The sequence below is a fragment of the Thunnus thynnus genome, chromosome 15, assembly GCF_963924715.1.
Source record: "Thunnus thynnus chromosome 15, fThuThy2.1, whole genome shotgun sequence".
In the NCBI taxonomy this organism is placed as follows: domain Eukaryota; kingdom Metazoa; phylum Chordata; class Actinopteri; order Scombriformes; family Scombridae; genus Thunnus; species Thunnus thynnus.
The window spans coordinates 25108323-25131761 of NC_089531.1; the positions used below are offsets into that span (position 1 = coordinate 25108323).

General features: G+C 38.5%; 1 protein-coding gene across 5 annotated transcripts; it reads left to right on the forward strand.

Annotated features, from left to right (window-relative positions):
- The first annotated feature begins 392 nt into the window (after nucleotides 1-392).
- LOC137197969 (CMP-N-acetylneuraminate-beta-galactosamide-alpha-2,3-sialyltransferase 1-like) lies at nucleotides 393-20848 on the forward strand. Of its 5 annotated transcripts, XM_067611522.1 has the most exons (10): nucleotides 393-496; nucleotides 2624-2697; nucleotides 7795-7860; nucleotides 9228-9390; nucleotides 11805-12075; nucleotides 12249-12445; nucleotides 12562-12741; nucleotides 17797-17842; nucleotides 17920-18039; nucleotides 18716-20848. In XM_067611522.1, the coding sequence occupies exons 5-10, from the start codon at nucleotides 11845-11847 to the stop codon at nucleotides 18881-18883; spliced, it is 942 nt and encodes a 313-aa protein (XP_067467623.1). In that variant the 5' UTR covers nucleotides 393-496; nucleotides 2624-2697; nucleotides 7795-7860; nucleotides 9228-9390; nucleotides 11805-11844; the 3' UTR covers nucleotides 18884-20848. The 5 variants fall into 5 exon arrangements, with proteins under 5 accessions (XP_067467623.1, XP_067467626.1, XP_067467625.1 ...); XM_067611524.1 differs by lacking the exons at nucleotides 393-496; nucleotides 2624-2697; nucleotides 7795-7860 and adding exons at nucleotides 7901-8681; nucleotides 8814-8859; XM_067611525.1 differs by lacking the exons at nucleotides 2624-2697; nucleotides 7795-7860 and having other exon boundaries at nucleotides 424-496.
- The last annotated feature ends 2591 nt before the right edge of the window (nucleotides 20849-23439 follow it).

The following is a 23439-nucleotide window of genomic DNA, read 5'->3' on the forward strand; positions in this document are numbered from 1 at the left end:
AATTAATCTTCTTGGCTTTTTACTTGCAAAGTTTTTATTGCACTTACAGTAACATAACGAGTTTAGTTGTTGCCAACTCTCCACTGCTGGGCTGCACCCACACGGAGGGCTCAGCCTTGCCTGTGCTGAGAAAGAGCAGAGAAGTGAAGTGAGATGGCGACCATAAATGACAGCAAAACGCAGTAGACACTGTCTTTATTTATGTTACTTACCAAATTTATGAGCACTTGTTTAATTTCAGCTCAGCGTGAGAGTCTCTGCTGCCTCTTGCAGCAGTCATTTATGGTCGTGCTACTCTCCTCTGCTCTCTGTGGTTCTCTACGGGTGGGGCTGAGCCCTCGGTGTGTGTGCTGCACACAGAAAGCAGCAGTAAAAGAGTAAAAGGATATACATAATTGTGGGAGTGGTGGTAAGTAATGAGAAGAGACACACAGGAGAGACAGTGAAGCAGGTGAAGTACTCGGGTTGACAACTACACTACACTTGTCATGTTACTGTAAGTACAATAAAAGCTTTGGGAGTAAAAAGCCAAGAAGAGTAATTTACTTTAATCTGTGCAAAGGATGGACAGACAGTGAGGGGTGGGAGGGGGCCATGGACCAACTATTTATTCATTGAATTAAAATGTGCTATATCAGGATAGGTATCGTAATCAGGATATGAAATTACCTATATGGGGATATGAGATTTTGGTCATATCGCCCAGCCTTAAGCAGCAGCATCATTTTCTTCAGAGTGCTGCTCTTCTATCTGTATTGTTACAGGATAAACTACATTATACTATAATACTGTAGAAACAGGAATTTTATCTAACTTCTTTGTGACTTTACTGATGTAATTTGAGTGTCAGTTAAACACAGTTAGCTGATTATAATCAACAAAATGTGAGATGTCTCTTACCTGAACCTTTTCAACTATGTTACATAAATCAATAAAAGAGGGGCAAAGAGTTGAGCGAAGGTGACAGTAATAAATTGTTGAGGAATTTGGACTTTTGTAGATGTTTTTGTGTAGTGAGTGTGTGTATCAAGTGATAGAAATTTGTTTGTGGTGCCCCTGTGAAAATCTTGACCACCTTTTCTCTGCTGCAGCTCTGTGTCCTAGAATTTACATTCAGATACAACTAATTTGTGTCATTAAATGTGTTTTGTAGGAAATGTAATACCATCTGCCATCTTAATCAAATGCTATAAGGACCTTTAATGCTTGTCACCTTTAGGGATCAATAATGTATATTTATCTATCTATCAAGTGGATATCTGCCACACTTACAGTCTTTTTAGCATCAAATTCCCTCTTTATGTTTCCTTGGACAGTGTTTCCCTGTTGAGCTGCTGTGGAAGTATAATAACAAAAAGAGGGACTTTAGCACTAAAAATCTGTTAGAGGGCACCAAAAACTAATCTCACCTAGGGCACCAAAATGGCTAGAGCTGGCCCTGGCTGTATGGCCCACTGACAAGCGTTTTGTTTGAGGCATACTGACACCTTGATTACCCACTGAATCCTGTGTGGAATCTTGTCCTTTATCAATCTGACATCTGTGAATATGAAGATCAGCATTCCAGGCAAAGCTCTGTCCAACAGAGGCTTAGAGGTTTGCTGTGAGATAACTGTTTGCTTGCTCGTGCTCAGTTCCATGTATGAAGCACAAACGAAACTCAAGTTTATTGCATGTCACATTGTGCAAGATGGCTGTGATAGATCTTGTTCACAATCTGTGTCAGACTGTACGATGGCAATTTTAGGCATATCAGATGTGTTGAACGTGTGGCTTAGTGCTATGATGCAAGTAAAAAAAAACTATATGAAAGCAGAGGCGCGTCATTAGCTCAGGTCATCTGTCTGTACCACTCTGATGTTTTGAAAATGCAGCAAAGTCACATAAAGTTCTTTTTTTGTTTCACCTCCATCATATTAGTTTATGTGTCATGGACATATTCAGGAGAACGAGTGTGTTTTCATGTCATATTCTGATTGGCTGGTTTGTAGAAGTGGGTCGTAGCAGCAGGCACATTGTGAGAATTTGGTCTTGCCTGGCTGTTTTTGGTTGCCAAAGCTCTGAATCAGTCATCTGTGCATGTGTCTAACAGTGAGATCTAGAAGAACTGTTTTAGATTCATGACTAAAGGTTTCACCAAGTTTCTCTCACGATTGTCATCTATCGTCTCAGAGAGTCCAAATTTGCACAGTGTAAAGCGGACTTCAAACACAAAGTAATCAAAAGTAACTGGTAATAATATGGCTGTGATGTTCATCTTATAGCATAGCAATATAAAGATTAACCAACACGTATTGGAAATTCTGCTTGAAATTTTGCAACACATCGATTTGGCTGTCAAAAACCCATGTCTCCATTTAATGAAGTACTCTCTCTACACTCCTATGTGTTTGTGTGTGTGTGTGTGTGTGTGTGTGTGTGTGCGTGCTACTCATCCCTCTCCTGCCTGTTCAGTTGTCTAATCACATACCTGCTTTAAGCCATACTGTACACAACGTTCCCATGCTGACAGAAGTGTTAACTATGGTCTTCACTTCTGCCTGACATTTACTTTACTGTATTAGCAGTCTACTTCTAGCTGACTCCTCCTGATTTCTGAAGGCATCTTCTGTTTTCTTTACAGGGACATGAAGTGTTCTTGAGGGATAACACTGACTCAGAGGCTGGATGATCTCTTATTCAGTATTTCTAATGCAAGTATGCACACCCTTTTTATAGCCCTTGTCTATTGGCTCAGTATAGCAGATGGCAGACTGTAATATGGTAGGCTGTAAAACCTACTCTAGAGCATGTATTACGCATTCACCTGGAATCATTTAGGGGACAAGAGAATTGATTTGTTGTTTTATTGAATGGGACAGTGTACAGTTTGAAACATTAAAGATGCACTGCATCAGAGTTAGCTTGAAGCTAATTTGCCCCTGTAGTCCCCAACAAAAAACATACAACAGCACAACAACAAACAGTAAAAAGCAAACCCTGTGTGACTCAGTGGTCACACAGCTGATTGGTCTTTAGTACATGTTTCAGTCTGGTCTTGAATGCATTGATAGAACTACAGTCCTTCATATCATCAGGTAGGGCATTCCACTGAGAGAAAGCTGACTGCCCAAATGCAGTGTGATGAAATGGTATGGTACAATTTTTTATAGAGGATATTCCGGAGGATCTAATAGAAGTTACTGAGCGAGTGTACACAAAGTCACATAGTGGAGGAGGGGCCAAACCATTTAAAATTTTATAAACTAGGCACAAATTTGAGAATAATCTAAAATTGTCAAAGCTCAGTAAATTGTATCTCTCTAGTAGCCTATAGTGATGGAAATGCATTGGCTTTTTTTCCAAAGTTTTTAAAGTTTGTTTGTATGAGGACTCAAGAGGTTTTATGGCTGTTCATAAATATCTTGGCTGTGTCAAAAGAGAGACAGTTTACAGTTGTACTTTATGGTTTTAACTGTTTTTTTTAACATGTTTTTTAACATCTCACCTTTTATAAAAATATCAGCATTAGGAGCCATACCATAGTCTTAGAGAAAAACATTCCCTTTGTCTTGTTTACATTTAGACTCAGACATGATTGATCAAGTCAATGTGTGATCCTTTCCAATGTGATTGTTAGCTTAGCAGCAGCTAACTCTGCTGTTTTTACATGTGTGTACACAACGGTGTCATCTGCATACATTTGTAGTTCTGCATCATGACACTGTTGAGGGAGATCATTAATATGTAGGCTAAATAATGGGGGACCTAACACTGTGGAATTGTAGAACACCCATTGTGCACTTCATGTTACTGGACAGTGTGTCACCAACTTTAACACACTGGGCCCTATCTTACACCCGGCGCAGAGCGGCACTAAGTGCAGTGCAAGTCTCTTTGCTATTTTAAGACCGACACAGTTGTCATTTTCCCGTCCAGCGCCCCCATTGTTAAAATAGCGATGGCACTTGCGCCCATCAGTGCGCCCATGGATGTGTTGGTCTAAAAGTAAGGTGTGGTCAGGCGCATGGATGGCGCATTGCTTAGATCATTAAAATAGGGCCCATTGTCTCCTATTAGATAAATGTGAAGACATCCATGCCAGTTCTCCAGATGAGAAGTTAAATTTAGAGAGTTTCGATATTAAAACATCATGATTGACTGTGTCGAATGCTTTACGCAGATCTAAAAATACAGTACCAACTACTCCTCCTTTGTCAAGTCTTGATTTAATTTGCTTTATTAAGTGCAAGGTAGCAGTTTCGGTGGAATGATTTGCTCTAAAGCCAAATTGCATACAATGTAGACCAAAATTGCTTGTATTAAGAAATGTTGTCAGTTGTTTAATGACAACTTTCTCAGCAACCTTTGAGAGTACTGGCAGCATACTTATTGGTCTGTAGTTACTTGCTTCAAGGCGGTCTCCAGATTTAAAAATAGGCCTGACAATGGCACATTTCCAGTCATCAGGAAAGGAACTGTGTTTAAAAGACAAATTAATTAAATGAGCAATAGAGGGAGTTAAAATATCTTTGTGTGATTTGACAAACATGGTGTCAAATTGGAAAGCATCTCTACTTTTGGAGCTTTTTAAAGAGCTGATGATTTTGTTTACTTGTAATTCATTAGTTTCTACCAGCTTGAAAACCTGGCCTGTAGCATCGATAGGAACAACATCCAGTTTCCTTTTCGTAATTTTTTTTCCTAACTCATATACAGACTCAAGAAAAAAAATATTAAAGACAGAAGCAACAGTAAGATGATCTTCAATTAACTTTCCCTGTACTTTGAGTTTAAAATCTCCTAAAAATGTTGGGTCCCTCCTTGTGAGATTAACAATGTTTTTCCAGATCAATTTACTGTTGCCTTTTGGTTCATTCAAAATATTGAGATAAAAACGAGATCTAGCTTCTCTTAGCTCTTGGATAACTTTGTTCCTTAAACCTTTACAAATCACCGTGTCAGTGTCTTCTAGTTTTAATTGCCTTCCTTAGTGCAGCATCTCTAGATTTCATTAGTTTCCACAAATTGTTATTAAACTACGGTAAATTTATATTTATATTATTCACAAAAATATCACTGTGTTTAGCTTTTAGTCCAGTTGGCACTTGTGTGAAACATAAGATGTGTCTGTTCCTACCTCCAGCCATCAGTGATTTCATTTGTCGTATTAAGTTACCACTAATGCTAAACAAAATTTCCCACTATAATCTTTCCAGAGGAAGGCTCGTCCTGTGAAGCTGTTACACAAAAGCAAATTGTCCCCACGGTTAGTGCCAGGTGGTGTCCTATGACAATGAAATTATTTTTAGAACAAGATGCAAAAATTTCCCTGGACTGTTTTTTTCAGTGGATCAGGAGGAAGGGGGCAGTGGTGGAAAAAGTATTCAGCTCCTTTACTTAAGTAAAAGTACCAATACAGAAATGTAAAAATCCTACATGAAAAATCCTACTTAAGTAAAAGTACATACGTATTATCAGCTTGATGTAGGTAAAGTATTACAGTAAAAGTAGTGGTTTGGTTCCTCTGACTGATATATTATTACATATGACAACATTAGATTATTAATACTGAAGCATCAGTGTGTAAGCAGCATGTTATTGTAGCTGCTGGAGCTGGAGCTAGTTTGAACTACTTTACAGTTAAAGATGAAACCAGTGGTTTCCAACCTAACAATGTGTTGTATTTTAAAAGCTTGTTGTATTATCCATTATATCAAAACTTCATCTGAAAAGTAACTAAAGCTGTCAAGTATGTAGTGGAGTAGAAAGTACAATATTTCCCTCTGAAATGTAGTGGAGTGGAAGTATAAAGTAGCATCTAATAGAAATACTCAAGTAAAGTACCAGTACCTAAAAACTGTACTCAAGTACAGTGCTTGAGTAAATGTACTTACTTACTTTCCACTACTGGAAGGGAGAAATGGTAGAATAATGAAACAGCCAGAGTGAGGTGGCCAAATGAAGAGTTGTGAAGACACACACACAGATTTAAACACACAGTTACAAGTAATTTATCAGTGTAACACCTTAATTTCACAGAATTATTGATTTGACTGTGATTTAAATCGTAGTTGCCAGTTGATTTCCAGTTGACAGCCATGTCCCTCACTACAAGACATTGTGACTTCAGGATCAAAGCAGGTTTAGCTAGCCAGATCAGTAAAGCCAGTGACACTGACAAACAACTGTGTGAATACACTATCAAATTCAACTCTATATTGAGATACAAACTCAAACATTACACATCATACAATGAACTGTGTTAGCATGAATATATGATGATAATATTGTAGTCTTCTTTTTCTTCCATTTTTTTTTTTTTTTTTTACATTTCTATACATTTCTGGCATGTGTCTACAGGATGAAGTGCTCTTTGGTTGATGTGTGTTTAGTCGATCCGGTAAATCAACTGCAGGACCGGAAAAACTCTGTATATCACAGTTCCATGACTGTTTGACTGGACGTATGTGTGCAGACGTATAGACTATAGTAGCTCAAAACTCTGGCTAAAGTGCTCCAATAAATCTAATTATTATCACAATACAACTGGTATGATAGTATTGTGTTGCTGTATTTGCTGTATTTCTGATATTATGACCTTTTTTTTACCAATGCAAAACATATTTAAACAGAGTTAATATGAAAGAGGCTCAAAAGTCATTACTTTGACAGGCAGATGAAGACCGCAATGTTACAGATTCCATATAAAAGATGTAAACTTCATCTTCACAGCACCGTGACTCAGTGATTTGCACTGCCATACATGCTTGTGTATGATTACCCTGGGTGCTTTGCTTTCTTCACACCTTAACAGATCTGTGTAAACTGTATTGGGAATACTCCTGTGATTGCCCTGCAGATCCCTGAGCGTTGCCGTGTGGCTGCCAACAGCTCTTTCTTAGTTACTGTACATGCGGGCAAAGCAATCTGATAGCAGCACAATACAGAGAAAACCAGAGAGGGAAAAGTCCTGCTATAACCATCGGTTTTGGTAGAGTTGATATAATTCTCTACCAAAGCTCAGTCTCATGTGATGTCAGTTTGCTTAAGTGGAAATTGAGATATTCACTCATATTACCCCTATCAAACATATGAAGCTCCACAAAACTGGTCATCACTGATTCACTATTAAGACCTTACACTAGATGGCAATAAAGGGACATAGATTACAAATAGTCCTAATTTAAAAAGCATTTTAAACTGTGGTCATCATCAAATCAATTTGATGTGATAGTGTTGAGTGTGTATATCCAAAACATTTCTCTCTGAGCCAGTTTCTGAACATCACCTCCTCTAGTGGGCATCATGACTTTCTCAATCCCACAGAATTTTAATGAAGAGGGTAACTGGGAAATTTGAGATGTTTTACCTTTCCATACTTTTTGGAGCATGCTCACTGGATTTTGGGTTTAGCACATTGTTGAAGTGCAACCTCCTTTTCCAATTCATGGTATGAACTTACTTATTAATTATGTAAAGTTTTGAAGGGTACTGTTTAAAAGCTATAGACTTTTAATTCATCAACAGGCTTGGTACTCCAACACTGCACCACACATTTGACACAAACATTTTAGGCACCTTCCCAACTCAAGCTGCTCCTGCTTATTTTCAATTATTAGCAGCACTGTTATTATTATTACATAACTCATGCATAACTAGTATTATTATCACATAATGATAGTAGTAATAATAACAATGGAATAATGATATTGTTGTTTACTGTTTAGATAAATACTAACATGATGATTCTATTAGTACCAGTAATATTATTATCTTTGTTCTTGTGGTTTTTGGTGTCATGTAGTCTATCAGATCACTCAGTGCTGAGCATGGCCAGATTAACCTCCTATGGGTCCCTACTCACCTCCACTATACATGGTAGTATATTTATTATAAATGACTTATAATTACATGCCATGGATATTCTTAAAAAAATGTGCTTGAGTTGGCTTTGTCCAGTGAAAGTTTTCAAATAATGAAATCGTGTGACATCACAACCAGTTACACTGAGAAGTGGGAGACATTTTGTGTCCAGCAGTTCAACTTTTGAATATTTGCATATTCATAGATTCTGGATTTTTCATTGAGGGTGTTAGTAGGGGTAGTTGTGCTTTTAAGATGTTGTAACTACTTAATTGAACTTTTGTGGTGGCCCTGCCAGGAAGGCTATTATACGAAAAGGCAATTGTATTGCGATTGAGATCTGGCAGCTGTAACAGACCAACACATTTATTTTTTAAGTCTGAAGGATTTAGATGGCGCCTTCACATGTCTGTCTGTTAGGGCATAGGAGACAGTTCACGCTTTATTAACCAAGTGAATAATAGAAATGAGATATTAAATATTTTTTTTATAATAATTATTATTTATCTTTACACGTTCCTTTTAATAAAGTGGCCAGTTCTCAAAGGGCCTATAACCTATTTCCAGGGAAACCTCATATGAAAGCTCACCTGCTGCGTCTCGTCCAATCGGCTTCGTCGTCTGTGTTGACGATATGCGTGTGCATGCTATAGTGAAGCACACCGCAGGCTGCACACCATGTCACTCCTCGCTCTTTCTGGTACGTTATTTCACTTTGTGGGTTTAGGACCATTTCTTTCTAAAGCTTTTAAAATCTTATGCAGCTGGGCGCATGATCCCCGACTGCCAGCGGATGGAGCGCAGCTGCTGTGCTGTGATTTAATCCGGTGGGAAGCGTGAGTTTAATTAAATTCTGGATAAATATTCAAACACATAGAATATTTATATGCCATAGCGCACCAGGTGGAGTTACTACTAGGCCTGTAAGCTGTTTTTTTGTGTACTTTTTAATTTAATTTTTTTTGCAGTCGAGAGGGGCAGGAGGACGAAGAGGAGGACCAGGAGCCGTCTCAGGTTATTGACAAATGCCCTGCTGCCTTGAAACAAACAAACAAATAAACAAACAAACAAAATTTAGATTAGAGTTTTGATTATTCCTTTATGTAATTTCCTGAAAAATAGGCCTAAATGTGAACCGGAAACGAAAATATATCATGTTGGTGTAGACGTGCTCTGGCGCGCTGCTTGGAAATTGTTAGGAGAGATCTGAACAGCCAAGTAGATCACTGATACTTCTGTGTTAGGATTAGTGACGCACACAAAAATCCAAAGCTAACTTTCAAGGACCGAATATATTCTTATCCGCCTCATAAAATGGCAGAATTGGGCTGAAAATCCCCACATTTGCGCAGAACATGTTTCCTTCTCATCATAATTCTCAGATTTTGGACGTCTTTGACGAACTCCTCCACACCTTTGCGGCTGGCACAGCTTACAGTTGTGCCAGTAATACTGAGGACTCTTCTTCCTGGAAACTATATGAAGGTGTCAGTGGGCATTCCTAGTTGAGGAACTGGACTAGAGGCGGATTTACACTCTGATCAGGTAAGAGAAAAATAAAATAAATATAAATGCACTTAAACTGGTTATCATTTTGTTTAATTTTAAACATCATGATGTGTTTTATCACATTTTAATCAACCAAATTTATCATAATTTTCAGAGATTTTAGATATATTTTGTCTTATAAATTGAAGGTAGAGTCTGTCATTCTGGAAAAAGATTATTTATGTTTGAACTAAACACCCAAATAAATACAACCCTCCCCTCATAATCCTTTAGAAGCTCTGCCCCCTAAATTCACTGACACTCATTGCTAAGGCAACAACCAAAAGAAAATATGGGGGACTCAAAGCATCTCCTGTAGTCATTTCTGCTCCTCTCACACTTTATCAACACCCATCACATACAGTGCTAACAGTGAATAATACAGTTAATTGGGAATAGCCCTCACTTCAAAATAGAAGCGACCACAGAGGTCTGACTTAAGAATCGATTGACTTTTAGATTTTTTGGTAAATCCAAAATTTGCGAGCAAGCTTCCTAATTTTCTTTTTGACTTATCTGTATGCTGACTACAAAACAGAGAAATGAATAATGGAGATTCAGTGTGCAGTCTGAGTGGGACTAAGACAGTTTGTTTTTTCTGATCTTTGAGTTAAAGTGAGTGAAGTTTATGATATCGCGCCACCACGCTTTGATAGTGATGGCAAGAATAGCATGCATGCTGGTATCTTTATTAAAGTGAATTAGTGATGACGAATCACCCTCATGCATGAATTATACATCAGTAACAGCCTAATTTTACACATGATCCATGATGATGAAGATAAAGAAAAAAAATGCATGGCAAAAATAACATATTGTCAATATTTTAGAGACCCCCCCAAAATTTTACAAATCATGTTTTCAGGGGAGCTCATGTCTTATTAAGAGGAGCCAAGCTCACCCTGGCTCCCCTGTAGTTTACATCCTAGCTGTGTGGTTGTCTGAACCAAGCGGGTACCTCTGGGTCTGAAAAGTGAGAGAAGGGTCCAGCTGGGGCCTTGCAGACCCTACAAACCAGGCCTCCTATGAACCAAGCGCCATTCAAACCACGCTTGTTGTCATAATTTGTTAGGTAAAGAGTCCAAACCACACCTGAGGTTGGGCAAAGAAATGAGGATAACCTAGTCTATGTGTTTGAACACAGACTTTCAGCGCAAATAATGTGGTCTATTCAATGAATGAATGCAAACAAAAATGAAATAATTTGAAAAATAAGTATCAATATTTTATTTTTGCAACTATTAAGTAGAAATAATGAGGATAAACTATGAATTGTGTTAGGTTAACTGCTAAAATATATATTTATGCATACATTTTGATATTTGTGAAAATCAAAATGTAGCTATTATACATTTTATAATGTGAATAATTTAATAACTTTTGCAAACTTCACATTATGGGATCATTTAAGTTTCAAACGTGCATTTACAATAACTTGAAAACATGATTTTTAGTCTCATTTCTGAATCTCACATTAGCCTTTGCAGTTTGGTATGGTATTGATATGGGCTGAACACCCCTCCATAATGATTATAATTAATAATTATCTAATTTATTTACCTTTTTTACACCACATTACAGGGCCCACTAATTATTATTTTATGTTATTTCTGATGAGTCAACAGCACTAAGGGTCCATTACAAAACCTTTACTGGAATCTTTATGCATTCTGTGACTGTAAACTATAAGATGTTCATTAACCATATTTTGTTGAAGTCAGGCATTCTTTCCTGAGCTTTGTGTGCCAAACTCAAAGCTTCAAAACAGGAGTCGACAAACCAATGGGTGATGTCACGGTGGCTATGTCCATTATTTTTTACAGTCAATGTTTCCCATTTACAGAGCCAGAGCTGTGTACGGACACCAGATTTTTTTCCCAGTGCACATGCAGGATGTATGATATTCACTGAATTTGACAAAAAGTGCACTGAACAATCTTACTCCAGAATCACTAACTCTACTTTTAAATATAAGCTTATTGTCAATTGGAAGAGAAAACAATAATAATTTAAGTGGTAACAATAATAATAACAATGAATTATTATTATTTATTAATAATAATAAATTAAATTATTATTATAATGAATACACTTTTCAGTGTGATTTTCATGATGCAAACTGAAGATAAAATTTTTACTTGTATTAATACTCATCAAGCAGTATTAATCAATCCTCAAGCAGTCCTTGTGACTTTGAGAGACAATACATGCAATGAATCCATTTCATACAGACATACAGCCGCATTCACTTCATTTAAAGATGACTTCATATAGTGAGCTCTCTACTACTTCATATAGTGAGCTCTCTACTACCAAACTGTTATTTTTTCCCTGATTCATAATTTTTTTCCCTGATTCATGAATGTACACTCACTTTTATTCATTTATTCCACCACACACTTTGTCTGCAGATTGGAACTGTTTCCCAATCACCAGCATCACACAGCCAAGATGAATTTAAAGTTGAAGGTGTTTGTTTCCCTGCTGTGCATCACTGCCCTCTATTTGTTATTGGGAGGATCCACGTCAGAATACCTTCAGCTGCAGGACACAAGCCGCTGTGCTTGTGACAAATGTCTGACAGAGAATGATCCGTGGCTTATGCAGCGTTTAGACAAATCTGTTGAACCATTTTTGTCAGCAAACTACAATCTCTCAGAGGATGCTTTCAACTGGTGGAAGGCAAGTTGTCATGAAAAGAATCCTTTAACCTTCAATTATCAAACCAGTATCAGGGAGTGAAAAGCAACACTTTCATTATAGCTGTGGTCACAATTTATTTCCCTGTGTGCTAGTTCGTTTACATACAACCCATAACTGGTCTAACAACAGTTTGTGTTTGGTATGTGTGTCAGCGTTTACAGTTGGAGAGGCGCAATTACAGAACCTACAATACGACAGTGGACAGGTTGTTTCAGATGTTTCCGCCCAGTCCAGATCTGATAGAGTCCAGCCCTGACCGCTGCAGGGCTTGTGCTGTGGTGGGGAATTCTGGTAATTTGATTGGATCACATTATGGACCTCTGATAGATTTCCATGATGTTGTTATAAGGTAAATCTTATTACCTTATGCCAAAGGTTTTCTTATGTATTTCTGCCAATGACAAGTTATACATGTAATGTGAATTAAAATCTTTAAGTATGTACATATCTCCATGTACTATTTAGAATGAACACTGGTCGCATCAAAGGCTATGAAGCAGACGTTGGTATCAAAACAACTCATCGTATCATGTATCCAGAGAGTGCCATAGACCTGGATAACTCCACTCATCTTGTGCTGTTTCCATTCAAGATACAAGATCTTGAGTGGCTCATCAAGGCCTTCGGCACAGGATTTTCTGGAAGGTGAGTCTTATTCTTATGGACCAAGCATGTGAGCATTTGTATGGAGACCTGAGGTGTTCAATATTTAATGAATAATTAAGACATCATGACGTTTTATATCATAATGCTTTTTTAAATCACAAACACTTTGGCTGTCCATCACAGCAAACAGGGCAGACTTATGTGATTGTCTGATTGGCTCATTCAGACGGAAGCAACAGTCAGTCACATATCTGCTTTGCCCTGATTGTTTGGACTGACAAAGACTTTGAGATGAAAATTTGCATTATGTAATTAATTTAATGAAAACAAATATAGCCTGCAGCCACAGTAGTGTCTTTGTGAGGCTTTGCTTTAGCACAGCAATAGTTTGAGCTAAATGCTAACATGCTCACAATGGAAATGCTAACATTAGGACAGTGTTAATCATTCTCACAATCTGATTTTGGTGAGACTGATGGGAATATCATTAGTTTTGCAGGTGTTTAGTCATAAACAAAGTATTGGAAAAATTATTTTTTTTGTCTTACTAAATTTCATGGCAATCTGTCCAATCCTTGTTGAGACATAACACCTAAAATGACAAATTTCAAACTTTTGGTGGCATGAGATCAGGGATCACCAAAGTCCTTTGGAAAAGTCATCTGGAGAACATGAATGTCTGTACAAAGGTTTTGTGCCAATCCATCCAACAGTTGTTGAGATACTGGACTAAAATAATGGACCGACTGTACCAAGCCATCACATCATAGGATACATGCAAATTGTCCACTGTGTACACTAAACTATGGTACTCGGACAAATAAATTGATAGACACAATAGACAGGACTGGAAAGGCTGCTATACACTAATCATGGATTTGTAACTCGAAGGCAGTGATACAAGTAGAGTTAATAGATCCATCAGAAAAAACTAGTGAGGAGTGACACTGAGAGTTTAAAGAAATCCTTTGCTTGAACTACATGTCACATTCTTCATTGTTTTGTGATTTCTTTAGATACTTCCATCTTAAGTAGATTGTCTGATTGACATTCAAGGTTTTATGTTTCATGGGACCGCAGAGTGATTTAGTAGGCTCTTCTTATTGCTTTAGATTGAGATTCTTTTGTCCATGTTTTTGCATCCTTATATTCATGCGTCATTGAATCCCTTCACTACCACTAAAAAAATTAAACTCAACACTACCACAGCCACTGGTCTTACAACTACTTAATTTTATCTTTGTGTTATATCCTATTGTCAAGTTGGTTGGTTGCTAAGCTGGACTTTCAATTACCTCTGCAAATACAAAGCAAATGCAAACAAAGTTAATATGAGGTACTTAAGTACCAATCATGAGGAACATTAGTTTGGAATTGTTGTGACAGGAAGGTTTGCACAGGATTTGGACAACCTCTCATGGCAGTCCAATAATTCCAATAAAAGCTACTCACCTAACATATATACCTAGTACCTCGCATTCCTGTCACTTCCTCTGTGTCCACTACTGTCTGCCCCCGGCTCTCCCTGGCTGACTTCTGGCTCACATTAATGACACTAAAATAATATGTTCAGACATCTTTTGGTGATGTTTAAATATATTCAGCCTGGTCTCTTCAATCTGCACACAAATAACACAACTTTACTCTTTCAAATTACATGCAGTGCATGCAGGTGATACACCAATCCTTGCCAGGGAAGTGACGTTGGGCATTTTGACTGTAGATTTTTAGCATCACAGTGGGACATGTTTACCGCATTTTACTTTTTTAACCCAAACCATGATTTTCCCTACCTTTAACCAAGTGTTTTTTTTGCCTAAACCTAACCAACGATGAGATGTGAAAAGGTTGAATATGCGGTGTAACATTGGCATATCAGCTGCACGCAAAATTGGACCTTGCCGTATGCACTGCACGCAATTTGAAGTGTAAAATGGCATTATTTGAACGCAGATTGTGAGACTGGGTTGATATATTGGGCCCAACTATTCTAACTGACAATTCAAAGCCTCTTCTGTAGTTTAAACTACGTCCACTAAGCAAGACCTTCTTATAACATAGCACCGATCCTAGGGGCCTGGGGAAGCCATTTTAAAGGTGTGTTCAAAGGATAGTGTTACAATGTAAAACCTCAATTCTAGTTCAGCAGACCATGCCCTCTGAGACTTATGTGGCATAACAAAGTAAGACTGATCACCAATTTCCAAGACAACTTGTGTGTGTCAATGTGCAGACCAGTATAACAAGAAATTAATCTTCATAATGGACAATCCTGCTGCACATAATTTACATCCAGTGCAAACATTCAGTGCCAGTGCAAGAGGTAGTGTGTCCTTCATGTAAGCAAACCAAAAAGTAATGACTGACTCTCATAGCAGAGGCTGGAATTCATGTCCTGTCGTAGACAATAAAGTAACATTGGCTTTGTTAAACAATGATTATGAACTTACCCTATGCTCAAGACAAGTTCAGTAGAAGGGAAGTAACACATCCTAGCAGCGTTAAGCTGTGACATAGCTATTACAGTGTAGACTACCAGCATAGTACAACTCTGCTTCTCTAATGGTGCAAGCCCTTAGGGGGAAAAATGCATGAGGGTAGGTTGGACCAAAGGAGGGGAGCAGGAGGTGACAATTATTTGCAACGAGAATGAAGGAGGCTCATTCACTGAGCCACAATGCCTGCTAGCAATTTCATATCTAAATTTCTTTTTAAAAAACAATAAGAGTCTGGTCTACAGTCTCCTGTAAAGATTTCATAAAGAATGATCTCTGCTTTCATTTTCTTCTGGAATGGCTCATTAATGATTCTTTTTTTCTGACATAGCAAATAGTTCATTTCAGTCCCTTTACACCTTGCATTAAAATGTGTCTCGTATCCGTGTTATATCTAGATATGATTTAACCTGATTACATTTACACCTGGTATTAATATGTCTCCAGTGTCCACATTGAGATCGATTGAGATCCAGTCACTCTGTTCAAAAAAAACACCAACAACAGCAGCAACAACAAAAGATGGTAGTCATCTGTGAAGCTGCACTATCGTATGGACTTTTGCTTTCTTTTCAAAGCAGGGGAAGAGGCCATCTCATCTTCACTCCATCCATGGGTATCTTGAATATTCATAGCTTTCTTGCTGCTTTCTTGCTAGTAGCTTAGCTTGCTAACTGGCTACCTTACTGGTTTGGAACAGTCACACACGATTACATATTTCTGCCCACATAGACTGGGGTCAGATGCATTGCCAAATGGGCAGCAGGCAGGGGTGGGGACCTGCACTTGCTGATCCTAGGCATGATAAACTGGTTCTAGGGACATGGAACATCACCTTCCTGGTGGCGAACGAGCCGGAGCTAGTAGGGATGGAGGGGTACCGACTAGATATAGTCGGGCTTGCCTCTATGCACAGCACCAGCTCTGGAACCAAACTCCCGGAGAGGGGCTCTTTTCTTTTCTGGAGTTGCCCAGGGTGAGAGGTGCCTGGTGGGTGTGGGGATATTCATGAGTCCCTGGCTGAGCGCAGAATTGTTGGAGTTTCGCCTGTGGAACGAGAGGGTCACCTTCTTGCAACTACATGTTGCTAGGAGCAAGACTTACTGTTGTTTATGTTTTGCGCCGAACAGTAGTTTGGGGTATCTGGCCTTCTTGGAGTCTGTGTGTGTGTGTGTGTGTGTGTGTGTTTCAGATTCAGGAGGAACAATGTGGATTCTTTCCTGGCTGTGGAACAGTGGACCAGCTCTTCACCCTTGCAAGGATACTTGAGGGGTCATGGGAGTTTGCACATCTAGTCTGCATGTGCTTTGTGGACTTGGAGAAAGCTTATCACTGTGTCCCTGGGGGCACCTCATGGGTAGTGCTGTGGGATTATGGGGTACTGGGGCCGTTGCTGTGAGCTGTTCGGTTCTTATATAACTGCCGTGAGAGCTGTGTCCGCATTCTTGGCAGTAAGTCAGACTCGTTCTCAGTGGGTGTTGGGCTCCGCCAGCGTTGTCACCAATTCTGTTTGTCAACAATTCTGTTTGTCCCTCATCAAGGTGCAGCCAGGGGGAGGAGAGTGTCCGGTCTGGGGACCTCAGGATTGCTTCTCTGCTTTTTGCAGATGATGTGACCTCCAGCAGGCACTGGGATGATTTTTAGCTGACTGTGAAGCAGCTGGGATGAGAGTCAGCATCTCCAAATCTTAGGCCATGGTGCTCCGCTGTAAAAAGGTGGACTGCTCCCTCTGGGTTGGGAGTGAGTTGCTGCCCCAAGTGAAGGAGTATTGTTCATGAGTGTGTGTAAGATGGAGTGTGAGGTTGACAGGCAGATTGGTGCAGCATCAACAGTAATACAGGCATTGCACTAGACCATTGTGGTGAAGAAAGAGCCGAGTCAGAGGGCAAAGCTCTCAATTTAACAGTCGGTCTACGTCCCAACCCTCACCTATAGTCACAAGCTTTGGATAGTGACTGAAAGAATGAGGTCGCAGATACAAGCGGTTGAAATGAGTTTCCTCTGGAGAGTGTCTGGGCTCAGCCTTAGAGATAGGGTGAGGATCTCAGACATCTGGGGGGAACTTGGAGTAGAGCCGCTGTTCCTTCACATTGAATGGAGCCAGCTGAGGTGTTTTGGGCACCTGGTTAGGATGTCTCCTGGATGCCTCCCTCTGGAGATGTTCTAGGAGACCCTGGGGCAGACACAGAACACGTTGGAGGGACTATATATCACGCTTTGGGATCCCCCAAGGAGCTGGAGGGTGTTGCCAGGGTGAAGGATGTCTGGGTTTCCTTACTCAGTCTGATGCCACCATGACCTGATCCTGGATAAGTGGTGGAAAATGGATGGATGGATAGTTGTTGTATGTGGATTGAAAATGCAATTGCATTTACACTTGTGTTCAATGTGGTCACAGCACGTCCCTGACCACCTCTGGAGGTGGTTTGGTCGATCGGAACACAATTCATCCTCAATGTGTCTTGGGTGCATTTACACCTGTACTTTCATGTGGTCAAGCACTATCCTATTGCAATCCGATCATCCAAAATGCATTTTAATGCAACGTGTAAAGGGGGCCTTAGTTGATAAGTTTAACATTTTGTGGTATTTCCAACAGGTCATATATGCCAGTAAAATCCACTATCAAAGCTAACAAAGATTTGGTGAGTATTATTTTAAATCCATTTACCAATAAACTTTATAAAAAATAAGTTTAAAGGCTAATTCAGGATCATCACAGGTAATGGTGACCAACCCAGGTTTCATGAGGTATGTTCATGAAATCTGGCTGGAAAAGAAGGGCAAGTATCCATCCACCGGCTTTATGGCAGTGATTCTTGCCCTGCACATTTGTGACGAGGTGAGTAAATTTTTAATTGTTAATTTTCTTGTAAATGCTATAACACACTACTGATTGACGGCTGCAAATAACTGATGATTGATGGAAAAGCAAATAAATCTCATGCAATAACAGGATTTTGCCAAAGTCTCTTTGCTAAACATACCTACAGGTATGTGTTATATGATCTGGGGCCGCAAAGTGACCCTTTCATAATCTGACTAACTGTAGGGGACAAAATTCATCTTATTATTAGTCATAATTTCCATGCCCACAATAGGTCATTGTCAGGGAATGGTAGACGTACTGTAGGTGGTTTGAGGCACTTCAACAAAAAGTCAGTACTGGTGTTGTCTTGGTGAGGACAGAATCAACTCAATGAGGCCTCTGCTTTACATTCTCCTGCCAATTTAATAACATTTTAGGTGAAGGTAAATTTGAAAGATGAGAACTCCCGCAACACTTGTAGTATGAGGAACAACTTTATTAGTTGACCGACGCGTTTTGGCTTGTGGCCTTCATCAGGGTCCGTCTTCGTCATCCCTGATGAAGGCCACAAGCCGAAACGCGTCGGTCAACTAATAAAGTTGTTCCTCATACTACAAGTGTTGCGGGAGTTCTCATCTACAGAAGGTAAATTTGAAAACATAATTAGATCAGATAATTGTTTTATTTTGTGTTCATTTTGCTTTCCCAGGTCCATGTGTTTGGTTATGGAGCAGACAGAGATGGAAACTGGAGTCATTACTGGGAAAAACTCAAAGACACAAAGTTGAAAACTGGAGTTCATCCTGGATCAACTGAGTATAACATTATCCTGCAGCTAGCTAAGCAACAAAAACTCAAATTTTACACAGGGTGGTGATCTTTCTCTCTCTCTCCCTGTCAGCACTTTAAGTATTCAAGCCTTGATAGCAAATCATTTACAAAACAAAAGAGGACTATGATGTTGAGGCCTTACAACTCAAGAAGCAACTCTGACTGACTGACTGACTCCCTTGCTGCACACATTATCCCTTCATAAGCCCCTTTGACACATGCACTGCAACCCTGAAATTTTCCGGACATAATCATTTGTGTGTGAACACAAATGTCCAAATCAGTCGGACTGGATGTTAAATAGACTTTACCCTGCCAGCTCCCTAATGCAAAGTCTGGGAATGTCTGAGTGAGCCCATGTGTGAATACAGCAGGTAATTTTTCTGAGAATTCACAGCGAGTGAGTGGGCATGTTGATGATGTTTGTATTGTAAATGAAGCAGGCCAGCTAAGCTGCATTGTTTTGACTGGACCCGAACGCTACACCGTGAAGCTAGTGCTAATGGGAGAGAGGACTTTCTGTCACTTCTTGTTAAAGAAAAGTAATTTTTTTTCTAGTGAAAAGCGTAAAAACCCCAAATTACAACTGCAGCATACTTTTTGCATCATATCCTGCCTCCTGCATGCTCTACCCAGACACCACCCCTCGCCTAAACCAAACAGAGTATTTCCAGTAGGTGAGACCGTGTCTGACACAGACAATCTCCTGTTGTGTGCTACATGTGTGAAAACAGCTTTAGACTAAACCTGTGTTTGGAGAGTCATCTTTGGAGAGGGAAGCTGAAATCAGATGTATAAAGAATGTGAGTGGTCCTTTTGAGGTTTAAACCCATCAAACTAAGAGAACTATGAAGTGCAAATTAATCATATCCATGGAAGTGTGGAACAACAGCAATTTTAAGCTTCTTTGCACCAATTTTATTCTGTTTTACTAGTATATTGCTTATAGATTGTCATTTTGATGGACTTTGTCACAAAGCAACATAAATTAATTACTCAGGGCTGAAAAAAAGAAATGGTTCTGTTTGGTGCACACACACACACACGCAAACACACACATACTTTGAACAGTGCAACAGCAGTTGAATGGAAAGTAATCTGCATAAAGCAGATCGTTTAGATAGCTCATCTTGTGTTTTTGCATAACATGAAAATCACCTGGGCTAGTCTGTCCCATGTAACATATAAGCCCACTTGCAACTTCTGAGTCAAAAATATATAATTACTTTTATAATTATCTAAAATATCACTATTTTTTGCTGTGTGATGTTTCTTTTGATGAAGCTGCTTGATACATAAATGACACTTTTTTATTGTAAGCCAATCAGATTTGTCAATATTGAGTTATCAAAGCACATGGGAGACATGTGCTTGCTGATCCCAGAAGTTGCAAAAAACTGTGATTTTGGTACCCTCAGAAGATAACTTTTGTTTTTGCATATTTCTACTCCTGTTTTTAGTAAAAACTCATTTGTTATAAAAATTGAAGTGATTAGTATTTTGAATAAGACGTATGTTAGAATATTACTTGAATAAGAAATATTGCTTCTTTTGAAATAAAAATATGAGTTTTAGCATGCCAGCAAATGGACCACATGCTGCATCAGTACAGTAGCTGCATAGTATGGTTCATTGCAATAACATAAAGCATGATAAGCATGTATAGTTTATATTTTTGTATTCAGTTTACATTATTATACTGTTAAATACATAATAGAAGTGAATGTTTAACTGGTGGGCTTAAAGGGGATGCGACTAAATATCAGTGATATTGCATAGGTCAATTCTTTCTGCATAGGCCTATATGCTATCCTAATATAAGCAATAATGGGTATCCATTAAGCCCACGCCTGATTTTTGACATATTTTGACAAATTAAACAATAAAAACATTAGAAATTGATATAAATGAATTATTGACACTTCAAATGAGAGATTAGACTTTCATTTTAATGAAAATGTTCTCACTAAAATTGCGGCATTATATATTAACGATATGTATATATATATATATATGTATGTAGTACAATTATATATATATATATATATATATATATATATATGTATGTAGTACAATTATATATATATATATATATATATATATATATATATATATGTATGTATATGTATGTATGTATGTATGTATATATGTATATATATATATGTATGTATGTATGTGTGTGTGCGTGTGTGTGTGTGTGTGTATAACTGACACACTCTAATTTTGACACACAATAATGTTCCATCATTGAAATTATGAATGTGTCCAAACCATCCACATGCAGATTTTACTCTCACTCAGTTTCTGTAACTTCAGATGAATTATTTACATACAGTAGGGTGGGCTAATGGTGAAGTCTGTCGTACCTCATTCAATGTATTGAATGCAACTGATGATGATATATAGTACAATTTTCTTTCTCTTTTCTAATTCTCTACACTGTAATGATCATCTGCTGCCATATCTTTGACATGCTATAACTGTGATTATGATTCTAACTATTTTTATGTGTTTAACACTACAGTGTGTGTGTGTACAGTGAAGTGACAGGGCTGTGCTAGCTGAGCTGAAGGTCTTCCTAAACTCCTGCTGTATAATAACACATCTGTGATATCAGTAGAGTGCAGTTAAGTTACCATAGCATCCAAAGCATTATAGCATCAACCACAACCCCAACTGCAGCCGTAGCCTAGCAATAACCATGTCCACAGCTTCAACAGAGCTCAACCCATAGCAGGAAGAGCAGCTACAGCTATAGGCCTACTGTCAGGCCAAACAGCTGCATAGTGATAGATGATATCTACTTTCTTTAGTATCTAGATTAGATCAGCGGGAATGAAAAAAGTATTGTTAGGGAATGCAAATGTACCTCAGAAAAATAAATCCCACCATGACCTTTCTCCATATTATTTGATTAGTCACCACCACCATGACCTATTTGATTATGATTTGATTAGATCAGCAATGATTTTGATAAATGATAAACCTTCTGCTTGTGAAGTTGGTTTGGCTCCTGAGAAGCCAGTGGGTGGGGTTGGAGAGGGCGTTAGAAAACTACCTGCACCTGGTTAGTTTAGGCCTCAGCCTATTTGGGTTGCTTCCTTGTTCAGCTCTTTCTCTTGTCCTCTTCCAGGCCTCCACCAGCTACATGGGTTAGGGTTCTGTGCTTTATTTGTATGTGTCACACAAACTTCATTCATCCAAGTTATTCACTCTCATTGACTTCAATGCAGTAATTTACTAATTGTATGCAGAAATAAGTTAATGTTTAGTGTCAACTGCTGTCAGAGACATCTGTGGTGTCCTGATGGTCTAGTGGTCTAAACCCATGCCTTGTAATTGTAAGATCACCTGTTTGAATCCAGCCTGGCATCAAAGTGTGTGCATCCTCCAGTTTCTGCTGTTCTTCTGTCAGTTGTAGATTCTTGTTGTTTAAAAGTTGTACAATACATGTATGTCAAATCATGTGCTTGTGATATTCAGTACTTGGCTGTAATTTGTACTGTAAGCACAACATTTTCTATTTCAACCAAATTTTTAAAAAAATTCACCAAAATATTTGACAATACATCCGAAACCGGCAGAATGATGTGTGATTTTTTTTTTTTTTTAGAATTTTAGGACCAACGTTTTGACTGTTGTGGGTGTTTTAAGTTTAAATAGAGAAAAATACCCCCGTTTTTCACATGTGATGTCATTGACTCAAGTTGTGAGAAGGTGTAAGGAAACCATGTCTCCCCAGTGGCATAGTTATTATCATTTATTAGAGAAACCTGCTGCCTGTCTGACAATGCACAAACAAAGTGACAAGAGGTTGAGTTGGGACTCTCAGATAATTTCTAACATGGTTTTTGTGTGTGTGCATCCATGCAGTGCTGTATGACCTAAGCTGATTTTGTTTATTGGGTTCCTGCGACAATACTGACTTAATTATTGAGAGACTGTTGGGTATGGGAAAGGTTTGGTCAGCAAACCAAAGTATGGGAGTAGGAGACATGGGTTTTTATCTCATCTCCTCTTATTGTAAATAAGCAATGATCACAAAAAAAGTTGTGACTCTTGTTTAAGTTCTGTTTGCTCACATGCTACATGTATTTCAACCTCTTTGGCAGCACCCCTGTTAGAGACCAAACATCAAGGCACAGGACGCAGGTTTTGGTGGTTGCAAAAGGTGGCTTTTAATTCACCAAAAAGGTGCAAAATTAACAAAGCAATCTTGATTAATAATGAAATCTGGCACTAAAAGAGGTCTGAACACAACTGAACTCAAATACACTCAATACAGATCTGAACTGCATGACTGAACTGTATTCAACTGTAAAGCTAAATATTGGGTCATGATTGGTTTCCAAATGAGGTGTGATGTCACAAAATACTGCTCTTAAATAAATAAAAAAATTCTAGTGTCAAACTCTGCACATACATTATTCTGCATGGTTAAGGGATATAGTTTTATAAATAAATAGTTCCAAGTCCTGATACTGATGAATGTGAATAACTTGCATATGATGAGATATGCCATGTCCTCTAAAAATCATCATGACAATATGTTCCATGTTATTTTTTCTTCTCTGGTCCATCAGCTTCCACCATCTCTGGCAT

What these genes read in the sequence shown, in the direction of transcription:
- LOC137197969 (XM_067611522.1), top strand. Translation starts at nt 11,845, where the DNA reads ATGAATTTAAAGTTGAAGGTGTTTGTTTCCCTGCTGTGCATCACTGCC. An exon ending in ATGCTTTCAACTGGTGGAAG is followed by an intron (nt 12,076 to 12,248) that starts GCAAGTTGTCAT and finishes TATGTGTGTCAG; the next exon opens with CGTTTACAGTTGGAGAGGCG. An exon ending in GGCACAGGATTTTCTGGAAG is followed by an intron (nt 12,742 to 17,796) that starts GTGAGTCTTATT and finishes TATTTCCAACAG; the next exon opens with GTCATATATGCCAGTAAAAT.